General features: G+C 32.1%; 1 protein-coding gene across 1 annotated transcript in view; it reads right to left on the bottom strand.

Moving 5' to 3' along the window:
- Nucleotides 1-10,366: 10,366 nt before the first annotated feature.
- LOC134713800 (neuropeptide F receptor-like) overlaps nt 10,367-13,763 on the bottom strand; it is a 30,974-nt gene continuing 27,577 nt past the window's right edge. Inside the window, exon 2 of the mRNA XM_063575082.1 lies at nt 10,367-11,742. Coding sequence (XP_063431152.1) covers nt 10,452-11,735 — 1,284 coding nt within the window. The 5' untranslated portion in view covers nt 11,736-11,742 and the 3' untranslated portion in view covers nt 10,367-10,451. The remainder of the gene's footprint in view (nt 11,743-13,763) is intronic.

Here is a 13,763-nt window from a genome sequence, read left to right as displayed (position 1 = left end):
CTAAGATTGACATTTATACATATTACCTATGTTAGATATGTTCACACAATGTTGTCAATATAATGGAATTTTCATGTGATTGTCATACAGTTGAAAGGGTTCGATATTTATAACACAATGATTGATCTACCCTTATCAATACAGATAGTGCATTATCAAGTCAGGAATATGATAGTTGTTTGATTTTGCCTTTTGATAAGGGACTTTTCGTTCAGAATTTTCCTCAAAGTTCGATATTTGTTTATTTTCCTTTTTTTTAAATGTTGAAAATGAATAAGTAAGTATTGTACCTTAAACCTCTTGTCGTGTTGCTACTGAATAAAGCAACCGTAGTTTACCGATGTGAAATTTAAGAAATTTAAAATCATCAGATATATCATAGATTTAAGTTTTAATTCGTCCATCTGCGACAATACCAAGAACAAGATATGCTGTTGGAGATAGTCTATATTCGGTAGTAATCTTAATAACCAGTTCACTGTTTCATTTAGGTTTTGTTAATACGACTATACCCACAGAAATTTCCCTTAAAAATTAAAAAAAATATTGAGCCATAAAAAAATTAGTGTGCAAGATGATAATATTTTCGCTTTTTCTAAACATATCGTTTATCTACGCCCTGGTTTTGATTTTTTTTATTAGAATGTAATCAGGTTTTTTTCTCATATTAACATGAACGCAGCTTTCGAAGCGCAGGTGATGAATTAACACTCTATCTTCTCCACTGTTTTCAACAATAATCTGAAAAGGAAATTTGTCTGTTGAAATGACAATCAGTCGTATAATTACCTCAATATGCTGAAATGGATTTAACTGTCGTGCTTGTTATCTTACATTGTCTGGAGATAGATACTTCTGTGTGACAATACGAGTAATATTCGATTCGTTTCTGTTGAGTTCTCATCAGTGATTAGTGCTGTAAGTAAATTCCTGGTACGATATAAATGGTGATCTGGTTTTTGTTTTCTATGTTGCATCAGAATATATATATATATACTAAGCCAAAAAAGTTTTTCAACAAAAATATGAAATTGTATTTGATTACAAAATCATAACAACATATAATTCAAATGATTACAAATTGGAATAATGACATATCAGAAGTAACATGCATGTTTATCACTCATATTCACTAGGAATTTCTGTGTATGGAGCGCAGTAGGGTCAAATTTCAAAAATGGGTATAGTGATAATGAAAATCTATTTCTTATCCATGCTCCACGTGCATAAATGAAGGGTAGGCAAGCAATTCAGCAGCTTCCCTTTATCAATGCACTACTCATGTGATCGCAACAAACTTGTCACGTGTTGACGTAAAGCGAAAATAGCGCCCCTCCCTTTGAATTAGTTTTTTGTGGTCTATGAAATTTCTGTGCAGTTGCAATTTGTAGATATCTGTTTGTTAGTCTCTCAACTGAAGACTTTTGCACATTAAATCGAGTCGTGAGGTCAGCAACACTCAATTAGGCATCAATCATTCCAAGAGTTTTCTGATGGTCATTTTCAGGAAGGCCTGATTGACGCCCCATGTAATTATTTTGAACGTTGATGTGATTTTCCTACCAATGTTTTGTCTCTGAACGTTAGTGAATAAGAAATATAGAATTTCGTTTTAAAAGTACAGGTACTGAACGTAAAACATCAACTACACGTACGAAGCTTAAAATGAATCGCCCGGGGAAAAGTACGATTGTTCAAATTACAGGTGAACCTTAGGATTATACTGTTTTTGGCAGAAACAAACAAAATTTTTTTTTTTTTAAAAGTGTTGCTTCACTTTTTTTAGCTCATTATTGTTTTGATATAGTTTTAAAACTGATTTTCCTAATGTTAATAATAAGTTAAGTAAGTACTTTTAAAATCACATAAATGAAGCATTTATGTTAAAAAAAAATAAAAGGCTTTCAAAAAACGATTATATACAATATTATCGCTATTTTGTGCATTTTTCCTTTGATCTTTTTTGTGATAATTCTCATATCATGCTTCTCGCTTTAGATGGAAAAACTATCGCTAGAAACTAAGGAGGCCACATGGCGTTGCTAACGAAATTGACAACGTCGTCATAGGTAAAATAGCGATAAACAGATTACCATTGGTCATCTCAACTCGATTGCTTTTCTCACTTTCGCTGTACCAGCTCAAGCGAGAAAATCAATCTCGTTGGGATGATCAACGATAATCTATAATTAGACAAGTGCCTTCACAATATGTTAAGTCCCGGCTTCTCTAGAATGCATACCATTACTTGGATCTAACTAAAACAAGTCTGCTGTTCCTTCCTTACTGTGTAATATTATGAGTTAAAATATAGATATATTGTAATAGTGTGCCAAGCATTTCAAGCCGTTTTTAGACGTAAATACAAATATTATATTTGAGAAAGAGGAGAACAAATATATAAGTTCCAAACAGAAGAAATATTCTGGAAATATGACTGTTTTTGATCATATGGGAATGAAGGGTATAGAATATTTTTTACAATGGAAACCGATGTTATTGCAATGTTTATAACATAATTTTCAGCAAATCTGCCGTAAGCCTGAACATATAGACGTTAAAGCAATTAAAGTTAAATTTTTTGATTCAGTTATATACAAAACAAAATATGATAAGTTCTCCTTCTAGTGCGGGATCCAACACTAGATTATGAATTATTGTAATTGTTCATTACATGTACATAGAGCTATTCCTTTTTTAATTTGTAAATTCTACATTTTTCAAGTTGTGTTATTTTTTTCACAAAGCTGAAACATAAATTACCTGTTACGTCCTTATGTTCTTTTATAGTTTAGGGTTAATAAGAGTTGAATATAAACTGTCGATGGCCTTTAGTCATTCGGTGACCAATATTTTGTCTCCTTGTAACAGAAAAATGTAAATCATTTATACAAAATCTAACACTTAATACATATTGTCAGTTACAGGGTCCGTAGTGTATATAATGTTAGTGTCTGTTGAATATTGTTCGAACATTCAATATTAGATATATATCTTGTGAGAATATACCACTCTGTCATGTCTAAAATCAGTCCACCAAACCTCCCTATCAATCTGCTTCAGGATTAATTTCATTTATTCTACTGCAATTTTCTGGTGTGAGTAAATAGCAATTTGTCTGTGGGTAAACATAAAGAAAATGAATAGGAATCTGTTCCATAGGTTTTTACTTCTGTTGACAGTTCATTGCAGAAATAATTATTTCCTAACCATATTGCAAGAAATCAATGAAAAATTGTTTGAAAATAAGTGTTAGCGAATCAAAAATCAAAAATAAACACGAGATAGTGAAATAAATAGACCGGAGACTTTTCAAAAACTAACGAAAATACCAAACGTTGGTTAACACTTTAAATTAATTTACCTGTCTTTATCCCCGTTTTAGCTTGGATATTCTGAGGTTCAATTCTAGAATCTAGTTTTGTTTGAGTTATGAAATACTAAGTAGAATGTGCATGTTAATAACGCCTTTACAAGAATGCCATATTTTGATTGGTTGGTTGGTTGGTAGCCAGTTCAATGTGCGCATAAACTAACCGTTTTCCGAATTTCAAACGAATTTTCTTTTTTTTAACTACTGCTGCTGAATATGCCTCAATTTATCGTGATATTTGGCTATTCAGATATTCTGTTTGTACCCTCGGAAGCCGCTTCCCGCCAAAATTTTCAGAACCTTTCTTACATGTACCCTATCTTAATTATTATATAACATGATTAAGCAATATTGATAGATAGAGGTAATGATGGAATGACAATATCAGGCAAAGGTACAATTTTATATTTGATTCAGATATTCCACAAATGATATTAAAAGTATTATCTGTCAGGATGCACACACGTTCATATGGTCATAAATGTAATAACGAATCTCAATAGTGCTAAACTATAGTCCTCAAAGTTTATGATGACATTGACATATATTTTTTAAGTGAATTAAAAGTGTTGTTTATTTTTTTAAACAAATACCGCTGTCAATGTTAACATAACACGCATTTCAATCGTCAACCATTGTTGTTTGGAACATTTACAACGTCGTTTGTTGGAACAGTGCATAATTGCTTGTTACTCATTTTTTGTCTGTGACACAAATGATAAAGAGGAAAAAGGACATGCAAACACAAAAGTCGAAAATAAAATGCCAGGTGTTAAAAAAGAAAAAAAAAAGAAAAAAAAAAAAAGTTTACGAAACAGAAGATAGAAAAGTGACAACTAAGCAACTCACACCTCATTAAAAACTAGGGGTAATTTCAGGTGGCACGGAAGGGATAGCAGATTCTGCTTCGGATGCGGTTATTTACTCCAGATAGAAGAATGATTAGGACTATCAAACTCCGTACAGTGATCGTTATCGTTTATCGTTCCGAAACTATTTTCCTTTACTCCATCAATTAGTGAAGAGTAGTATGCGGACCCGTAGGCGGATCGTAGCTGGAACTGCCAGGGAGTTTGTAGGACTATTTCATATGCAAAATCAAAACGTTTCGTAATACGAATATATCAATTTGAAAAAAAATCTTATTGCGTCATCGGCATCTGCGAAGGACTGCTTTGCTTTAACAGTCATGTCTTCGTTATTTCTTTATGTTAACGCCATATATATAAATTTTGAGATGATGAAAATAACTGCAATAAAATCGCTGATCTGTGCTTTTGATTATTAAAGAGTATACTAGTACATAGGGATTTTGTATAATAAAGTACACTTTCCTTTCTATTAGTTAAGGCTTCAATAATCATCTATTATAATGATTACAGATGATATATTATAGTGTTATGCAATACCTGTCTAGATGCAAGTTGAGTCATGTAGCAAGCGAGATTGGTTTTAAGTTTCTGCACTTCATTGCAATAATTAAAGTGAAAGGTACGTAGTAAGTGAGATTTTTTGTATAGTTTTCTGTAGTTATGAGTGTTTAAAAATACAAGGTGCAATCGTCTATGTAATTGTATGTACTATTCTGGTTTTCATGGAGTCTTATATAAAAAAAAAACTTATTCAGACCAATATAAATATAAACGTTCGCTGTACAGATGTTTTCTTGGAACTGGTCTTTTTGATACAAAAGAGGTTAAAGATATCAAATACAATGTTGAGGTAGATAAAATCATTACGCAGTAATAACTACCATATACAGGAACGGGAAGTTATTGTAAAGTACAGAAATCTCAAATAATGTTTTTCTCTCCGATGTCCTCCAAAACACCATAGCTTTATTTCTAACATGATGGTCTCAATACATGCAGTGGTTCCATTTACAGTTAATTACTGCTTGACTTCTAGCTTTCTTCTGAAAATTGTCAGTTGAAATTAGTATTTCTTTCTCTTGTCATTGAATGAATTTATTGACCTTCAAAGATTGATTTCTAACCGATTTCTAAAATTGTACATTATAGATCGGTAGAAGACAGCATTTACAATGCAATGTCATGACAATATACTAACGTTGCCGTTCGCAGAGTCCCTAGTAGAGTAAATATTGTAGCTAGATATTGTGTGAACTCACAAAGAAGATTTCCTTAGTGAAAAGCCTGTTCACCACATCTCAAAATTAAACGCCAAGATGTGCAAATGAATATTCTTTATTTTTGGTCAACTGGATTATAAAAGAATGTATTGATTTATGGTCAGGGTTTTTTTTACTTAAAGTAACGATAAAACTAATATAGACACTATCAATAAGTATTGCAATTAAATGTTTAATTTACTGATTTATAATCCTGGTACTTTTGATAACTATTTACTTAAATAAAATTTTGATCGTAACTAGGCTAAAAATAAATATACCTTTTTTCTGGATTTTACATCCTTAAAATGAAAGAAGACTCAGTAAGATATCACAATTACGACAATTCTTCCACAATTTTAGCAATAAGAACGTTTTGGATGACTTATTATAAAGTGTTAACGCCCTAGATTTACAGTTTGTCATTGAACTATGATAAATACAATTTTGACTCGTATATGTTAAAACATCATTTAAAGCAACGTCGCTCAAAGATATATTCACAATAAAAAAAATCTGAATATTCACTTCTTGAAATGAATTTTTAGGAACTCTATGTAGAGATACTTTTCAGAACACTTACAACGCCATTTGGAACAGTGCAATTATTTTGTATGTGACAGAAATGATAAAGAGGCAAAATGACATGCAAACTCAAAAGTCGAAAATTAACTGATAACGCCAGGTGTTAAAAAAGCAAAAGACAAACAGAAAAAAAACCAGTTTACATAACACAACATAGAAAACTGACGACTCAGCAACACAAACCCATCAAAAACTACGGGTTATTTCAGGTGGTTCGGAAGGGTTATCAGATTATGCTTCGCATGCGGTTACTAACAGTGGAAAGAAATATGACTAGAACTATTACATATGCAAAATCAAAACCTTTCGTTAGAGCATGTACTGATATGGATTTTAGTTTTCTGCATTCTTCAATAATTTCTGTATGTTTAACAAAATATGACATTATTTTCATTTTGAAAAAAAAGCATATTGCGGCATCGACATTTGCGAAGGACCGCTTTGCACTTACATTGATGGTTTCGCTAGTTGTCTATGTAAACGTCTTACTACTATTTTGAGATGGTGAAAATTGTGCTTTTTGATTATTAAAGTGTACAATAATACGTAGGGATTTTGTATTATAAAGTACACTTGCTTTTCTATTAGTGTAGGCATCAAAAATCAGTTATCCATACTGAAAAAATATGATATCTTATGATCGAGCAATTACAAGAGTGTTATGCAATACGTGTCTGGAGGCACTGCGTCTGGTGGCAAGCGAGATTGGTTTTTAGTTTCTGCACTTCATTGCAATGATTAACCGAAAGGGACGCAGCAAGTGAGTTTTTTTTATAATTTCTTCAGTTATTAGCGTTTTAAGAAGACATGGTGGAATCGTCTATGTAATTGTATGTACTATTCTGGCTTTCATTGAATCTTATATCAAGAATACTTGTTTCAGACCAATATATTTATAAACTTTAGCTGTAAAAGATGTTTTCTTTGGAACTGTTCTCTTTGATACAAAAGAGGTTAAAGATATCAAATACCATGTAGAGTATATAGTTTATGAAATCTTTACGGGGTCATAACTACCATATACAGGAACGAGAAGTTATAGTAAAGTACAGAAATCTCGAAGAATGTTTTCCCTCCGATGTCCTCCAAAACATCGTAGCTTTATTTCTAAACGTATGGTATCAATACATGCAGTGGTTCCGTTTTCAGTTTATTACTGCTTGACTCCTTGCTTTCTTCAGAAAATTTTCAGTTGAAATTAGTATTTCTTTCTCTTGTCATTGAATGAATTTATTGACCTTCAAAGATGGATTTCTAACCGATTTTTAAAATTCTACATTATAGATCTGTAGAAGACAGCATTTACAATGCGATGTCATAACAATGTATAAACTTTGCCGTTCGCAGAGCCCTAGTAGAATAAATATTGTAGCTAGATATTGTTCGAACTCACAAAGAAGATTTCCTTAGTGAAAAGCCTGTTCGCCACATCTCAAAATCAAACGCCAAAATGTGCAAATGTTTTTGTTCAACTAGATTATAAAAGAATGTATTGATTAATGGTCATGTTTTTTTTACTTAAAGTAACGATTAAACTAATATAGACACTTTCAATAATTTTTGCAATCCAATCTTTAATTCAATAATTTACTTAAATAAATTTTAATCGTAACTATGGTAGAAATAAATATATCTTTTTCAAAAGATATAAAAATTACGACAATTCTTCCACAATTTTAGCAATAAGAACGTTTTGGGTGAAAGTGCAAACGTCCCTAGATTTACAGTTTGTCATTGAAACATGATAAATTCAAATGGCTCGTATATGTTAAAACATCATATAGAACAACTAACGGCCCAAAGATATATTCACAATAAAAAAAATCTGAATATTCACTTCTTGGAATGTTTTTTTATGAACTTTATGTAACCCGTTATGAAATATCTGCTTCACAGATGACGACGGGTATGCTCCAATCGTCATAACCATATTTCCTTGTCCCCGAAAAAGACCTGTTTGTGTTTTGTATGCTTTTGTTAGTCTTGTGGTCTGTCTTAATTTTGTCAGGCCGCCTTCAGTATACTTTCGAATAATTAGTTTGGTTGTCCTTAAAATGTAATTAATGCTCTAAATTTGGCAAAGTTGTTTTACCATGAAATGACGTCACCTCAATGACATCAAAATATAGTTTCTGTCATTAAATACATGTATTTACCTATAAACATGGATTCCAAACCGTTATCACTGAACTGTATGTTCATGTATATTCGGGTTTTTTACCCGATGCATTGTTTCTGTAGCTCATGTAGACATTAACTTTGCTGTTCTCAGAGCTGGAATCTTTTGGTCCTGTGTTCTGTTTATGGTTTACTTTTTTTATATTTTTTTGCCTAGCTTATGTCATTGTGCCAGTTAAGTAAAAAAATTGCTTTTTCTTTCTTTTAGCTTGCTTGTTTTGATTTATGCATGTTTGCTTTACTATTATATTATGCCTGTGTATTATTTGTATGTGTAGTCTGTCAAATGTGCTGATAATTTGTAATTTGTTAATTCTTTTAAATATCAAGTCGATTAAGAGCTCTACAGAGCTCATCTTTACCTTGTTGAATTGTACATATCATGCCCGGCTATAGATTAAATTTACTTACTTACTTGTTTAAAAACTCTGTGTTATCTAATTGTTAAGCTTTTTTCACATTTCTTGACCGATGCAAAAAAATGTTATGTCTCCTACTCGTGAAATATCTGTTCTCGGCAAATGATTGGTCGAAATTTAATTACGACGTCACATTTTCTTAATTTCTTCTGAATTTCCTGTTTAACGTCACGAAAAAAAGTCGACCATGCCTGATGATGCTGCATAGACAGATAACAATTTTCGGCAAATCTTTGAAAGTGAGGATAAAAATCATCGATAATAATAATGTTTCATCACATTTATTCATGTATGACGATATTTGTCGACTCTCAACAGTTTAATTACTCCAAAAACAAGGTAAGCCTTCCGACTTTAAAAATATTAATCTTATCTGTCTTGAATTGGTGAATATCGTAACACACTTGTTGTAGTGTAGGCATCTATAATGCTAATACTTGTGAAAATATTACAGAATGATTTTTACCTGACAGTTACCAATTATCTCTGACAGTTCGAACCCTTGACCCCTAGAACATGAAGTTGATGTTCTTTCAAAATAACTGCTGAACCACCCAGGGGTTCGAATCTAGGTAAAGAACGGCATCACTGTATTTCATTGATTGATATTAACAGTACATCTAAATGTGTCTATGTCAAGGTAGGTGCTTCGCCAGCGGCATTGTGTATTCGTGATATTGCATTGTGGATGCTGTTTGTATCTACAACTTATGAAAGGGAGCAGATTTCGAGCATTGCATATAGTAGATTCAACCTGATTCAAAGCTTAGTATATAGTAGACTCGGCGTGATTTTGAACTCTGCATATAGTAGGACTAGTTAAACTAAGAGCGTAGCATATAGTATACCTGGGTTGAGGTCAATATCGGAGCAGCTACGTAGCAGCTACGTAGCTGCTATCAATATTTATGTAACAACTAGTCTATAGCTACACGTTCAATAGTCAGAATCTACGTAGCACTACGTAGCTGCTACGATAGTGAATTTAGCCCTGATGTGATTTACATATTGTTTATGCGTTTGTGTATCGACCGTTATATATAACCCTGAACATGTAGAAAACTTAAGTTTAATTAGTAGAATTTCTCCCTCAGTATCGAAGTAATATATATATATATAGCTCTTATCTCTCATAAAATATATTAATTCACTAAAAAAGCTAAATGATAAAAAAAAAACGCAAAAATTAACTTTTGTTAATGTACAGTAAAAAAAATCCCTTATATTCGTCTAGTTTTTGAAAACTGTACTGTTTTAATCTCGAATTTGTTAATAATTGATGTAGGTTTTGAAATTTGATATGTCATTCCAGAGTGCTAAGTAAAGTTGTCAAAACACTTCTTAGTTTCAAAAAGAGCTGAACGTTAACAAATTCAACTAATACCTATTGGAAAATCATACCAACGTTGTTGGGTTTTTGTTACTAAGTTCACAAATCTAGATTTTGATGTACACCTAAGCCTTAGTCTTATTGATTTCATGATTAAGAGAAAACAAATTAGATTTTATCAAATTTACGTACTAATATTTGTTTATGTGCAAGATACATGTACAATGTAGACCAATAACAATAAAATTATAGGAATAACAAAGTGATTCATTGAAAATATCTACAATAAGATTTGTGTTTGTTCTATAAATCCTGCAAAAAAAAGAATTATTCATTAAAATCATCGCAATAAGATTATGAATCATACTTTTAAAAAAAGGGCTACATTGCTAATAAAACTTTGGTATTGTAAAAAGGCATTTGCAGCAAAGTTCTTTACAAAGAAACCTGAGATCTGAACTCGGTGACGGAATTTAATGCAGTTCCAGTCACTGAGTAGCCATCCTTTTCAACGTGTGTCGTTCCATTCCCACCATTTGTTTCGCGCGTAAATATAATAACTGGCACTTCTGTGCCTTCTATTGGTGCACAACAATTCTGTACCGATGCCTTAACTTTATAACAACACTTGCAACACAATACTTTTATAAACTCATTTCGAAAGTTTTCATTTAACCATCCGTATAGAACCGGATTTGTGCACGCAGAACTGAGAACTAAAATATGGCAGACGACAAATGCGACGGAAACGTTTTCTTCTAAAGCTTTCAGTTTACCGTTTGATACATCTAGTAATATATTTAGTATGTTTATTGGAAACCAGCTGATTGCAAACACGCTTGCAATAAAGGCTAGTAAAATGTTTGTTCGTCTTTTTCGTCTTTCTTGACGTTCATTCTTCCTTTTCTGAAATGGTGACCGACCTGTGTTTTGTGCTGGATTATTTTGATTGACCATTCTGTATTTGAGTTTATGACATATTCTTGCATGCGCAACAACCACAATAGCAATCGGTAATATGTATTGAACAACCATAGATGCAATTGAGTATGCTCCTTTTTCTTCAATTAATGTTGTGTCTTCATGACAATGGTAGAAATACACAGGAACAGCAATAGGCTTTGACACCTTATATACGTTGAATATTAATAATGGACTTGCCATGAAAAATGAAATGATCCAAATCGACACAAGTGCTGCTGCTGCGCCTAATTTCTTCATACTGTCTTTTGTTGGATATACAATTACCTGAAATCTGTCAAGTGCAATGGCTGTTATACTAATTGTTGATACAAATATATTAGTGCCTTGACACATTGCTACAAACTTGCACATAAATCCTCCCAGAAACCAGTAATGATTTAATAATCTGTACAAATTTAATGGTTGTGTGAAAAGGCAAAGTGTAAGATCTGATATCGACAAATTGATAATAAATATATTCCTTGGTGTTCTCATGTGGGCGTTTTTAGTCACAACATAACAGACAAGCCCATTTCCGGTTGCACCAAATACGATTAAGATGGCGTAAAAAGCAATTATGATTGCTTCTGTTGTCTCGTCAAATCTCCGCGTTTGTGACATTTCCGTTGCCACTTGAAACATATCATAGTTATACTTTAAAAGCCAATCTGTATGATTACAGGTCAGGTTTGTGTTAGAACAATTTGTCATGGTTGTATTCTGTATAATTGTGTAGTCAGTGTCATTTGTCATCATGAATAATCTGAAAAATAAAAGTATCATATTATGATCACATCGATCAAAGTTAACTACTTTTTCGGCTAAACAATATAAATTTTAATTACAAATGTTGTGGCGAGTTCAATGAAAATGCCACCCTTTCTGTCAACTTTTCACATGAAGCAACTACTATCTTTCATTTTGTTGTAGGATACGTCATCTGCGACTATATCATCATTACTCTCCGCGTTGAATATAGATACATGGATTACGGTAGCATAAATATCATTACTACAGACGATTTATTATTGACTATGTCGTATGGAATTTGCTCATTGTTGAAGTTGTACGTTGTTTATAGTTGTTTATTTCTATGTCATTTGTTCTATCATGTCTCCTTTGGAGAGTTGTTTCATTGGCAATCAAACATCATCTTCTAATATAGTCAGTTATTGTTTAAAATCTTAGCGTTTTTTTATAAATCGAGTTTGAGATGAGAAGTCGGTGATTCACACCTCCGTGTGGTTTTAACCAGATACTATTCCCTTTATACGACATGTGTTATCTGTTAGCGAGAGATGTGATGGCGTTAAAATGAAATGTGTTGTCTAATTGACGACATAGTGATCTCGCTAGAATTATTTCAAATTGTTAAAAACACAAAAAAATAATAAGATATCTTTTTAAGTATGATCTAAAAATTAAAATCACAAAAATACTGAACTCCGAGAAAAATTCAAACCGGAAAGTCCTTAATTAAATGGAAAAAATCAAAAGCTCAAACACACCAAACGAATGAATAACAACTTTCAAATTCCTGACTTGTAACAGGCATTTTCTGGTGTAGAAAATGGTGGATTGAACATGGATTTATAGCTAGCTAAACCCTCACTTGAATGACAGTCGCATCGAATTCTATTGTACTGACAACGATTCGAAAACAAAACAGACATACATAAAAGGTAAAAATGACAACAATACATCAGTCAATATTGCGTTGCAATCCCAATCATTGAAAAAACAAATATGCACAAAATGGCATATAGACCATGCACATCAGCAAAAATTAAAGGCAATAATACACCAATTAACAAATAGTACAAAAACACAATGACGGGATGTATAAGAACAGAGCCATGTTATATCTATCAGTTAAATTGTGTTAATATTTTACACAATTTGTGTTATTAATGATAGCATCAACAAAAACCACCCTGCTAATGATGAATTCAAATTTTCTTCAGATCCTGTCTTAAGTAATTCGGGTTTCGTATTTTTGATTTCCTATCTGACACTCGGTGGAGGAAGTTGTTTATGTCATTACATTTATATATTTATGGTGTTTCAGTCATTTGCTCTTTTCGATAAGTTACAATCGGTAAGCTGTTTACAGTATCAAACGAAAACAAATAAATGAAATGTTCTGAACTAGATGACAGACACACAGAAAATATGACGGGGTTAAAATTTGGTGGCGCCAAACTTTCCCCCTAACAGTTCACACTGATGTAACAGTGCAACATAAGAAATAACTATAAAAATAAGTTGAAAAGGGTTTAGCTCATCAGATCAATTCAAGCAGAAAACAGCATACGAAATCTCTAACCGGATGTGGCAGGGTATACATGTACATACTTATGACAAAAAGATACTACCTACAACCGACGAGTACTCGCAGTTTCTATCAAGTCCAGAGCCAATAAAAACTAATTTTAAAAATCATGCATATCATATAAAAAAATCATCAACAGGTACACATCAAACTTCTAATGGACTAAATGTAAAGATTTTATTAATAGTAAGAGAAAAACATGTCATTATGAAATGACTATAAATAATCTTCTAATTTACAGTCCTAATTTGTTTTAGGCAAAATTAACATGGGCAATTATTGACTGCTGATTGACAGTTCTCTTTGGATAAAACAGTCTACAGCCGCAAAAGCTAACCAATCGAAATAATGTAAATATGCGATAGTAATTTCATTGCGTACGAAACGTGTTTTCCATAAAAATATTATTAACTTTCAAGACAAAATATACAGAAGGTAAATAAGACCGTATA

This window comes from Mytilus trossulus, chromosome 4 (assembly GCF_036588685.1).
Source record: "Mytilus trossulus isolate FHL-02 chromosome 4, PNRI_Mtr1.1.1.hap1, whole genome shotgun sequence".
Taxonomy (NCBI): domain Eukaryota; kingdom Metazoa; phylum Mollusca; class Bivalvia; order Mytilida; family Mytilidae; genus Mytilus; species Mytilus trossulus.
The sequence above is the reverse complement of the archived record's forward strand: the minus strand, read 5'-3'. Positions and strand labels throughout refer to the sequence as shown.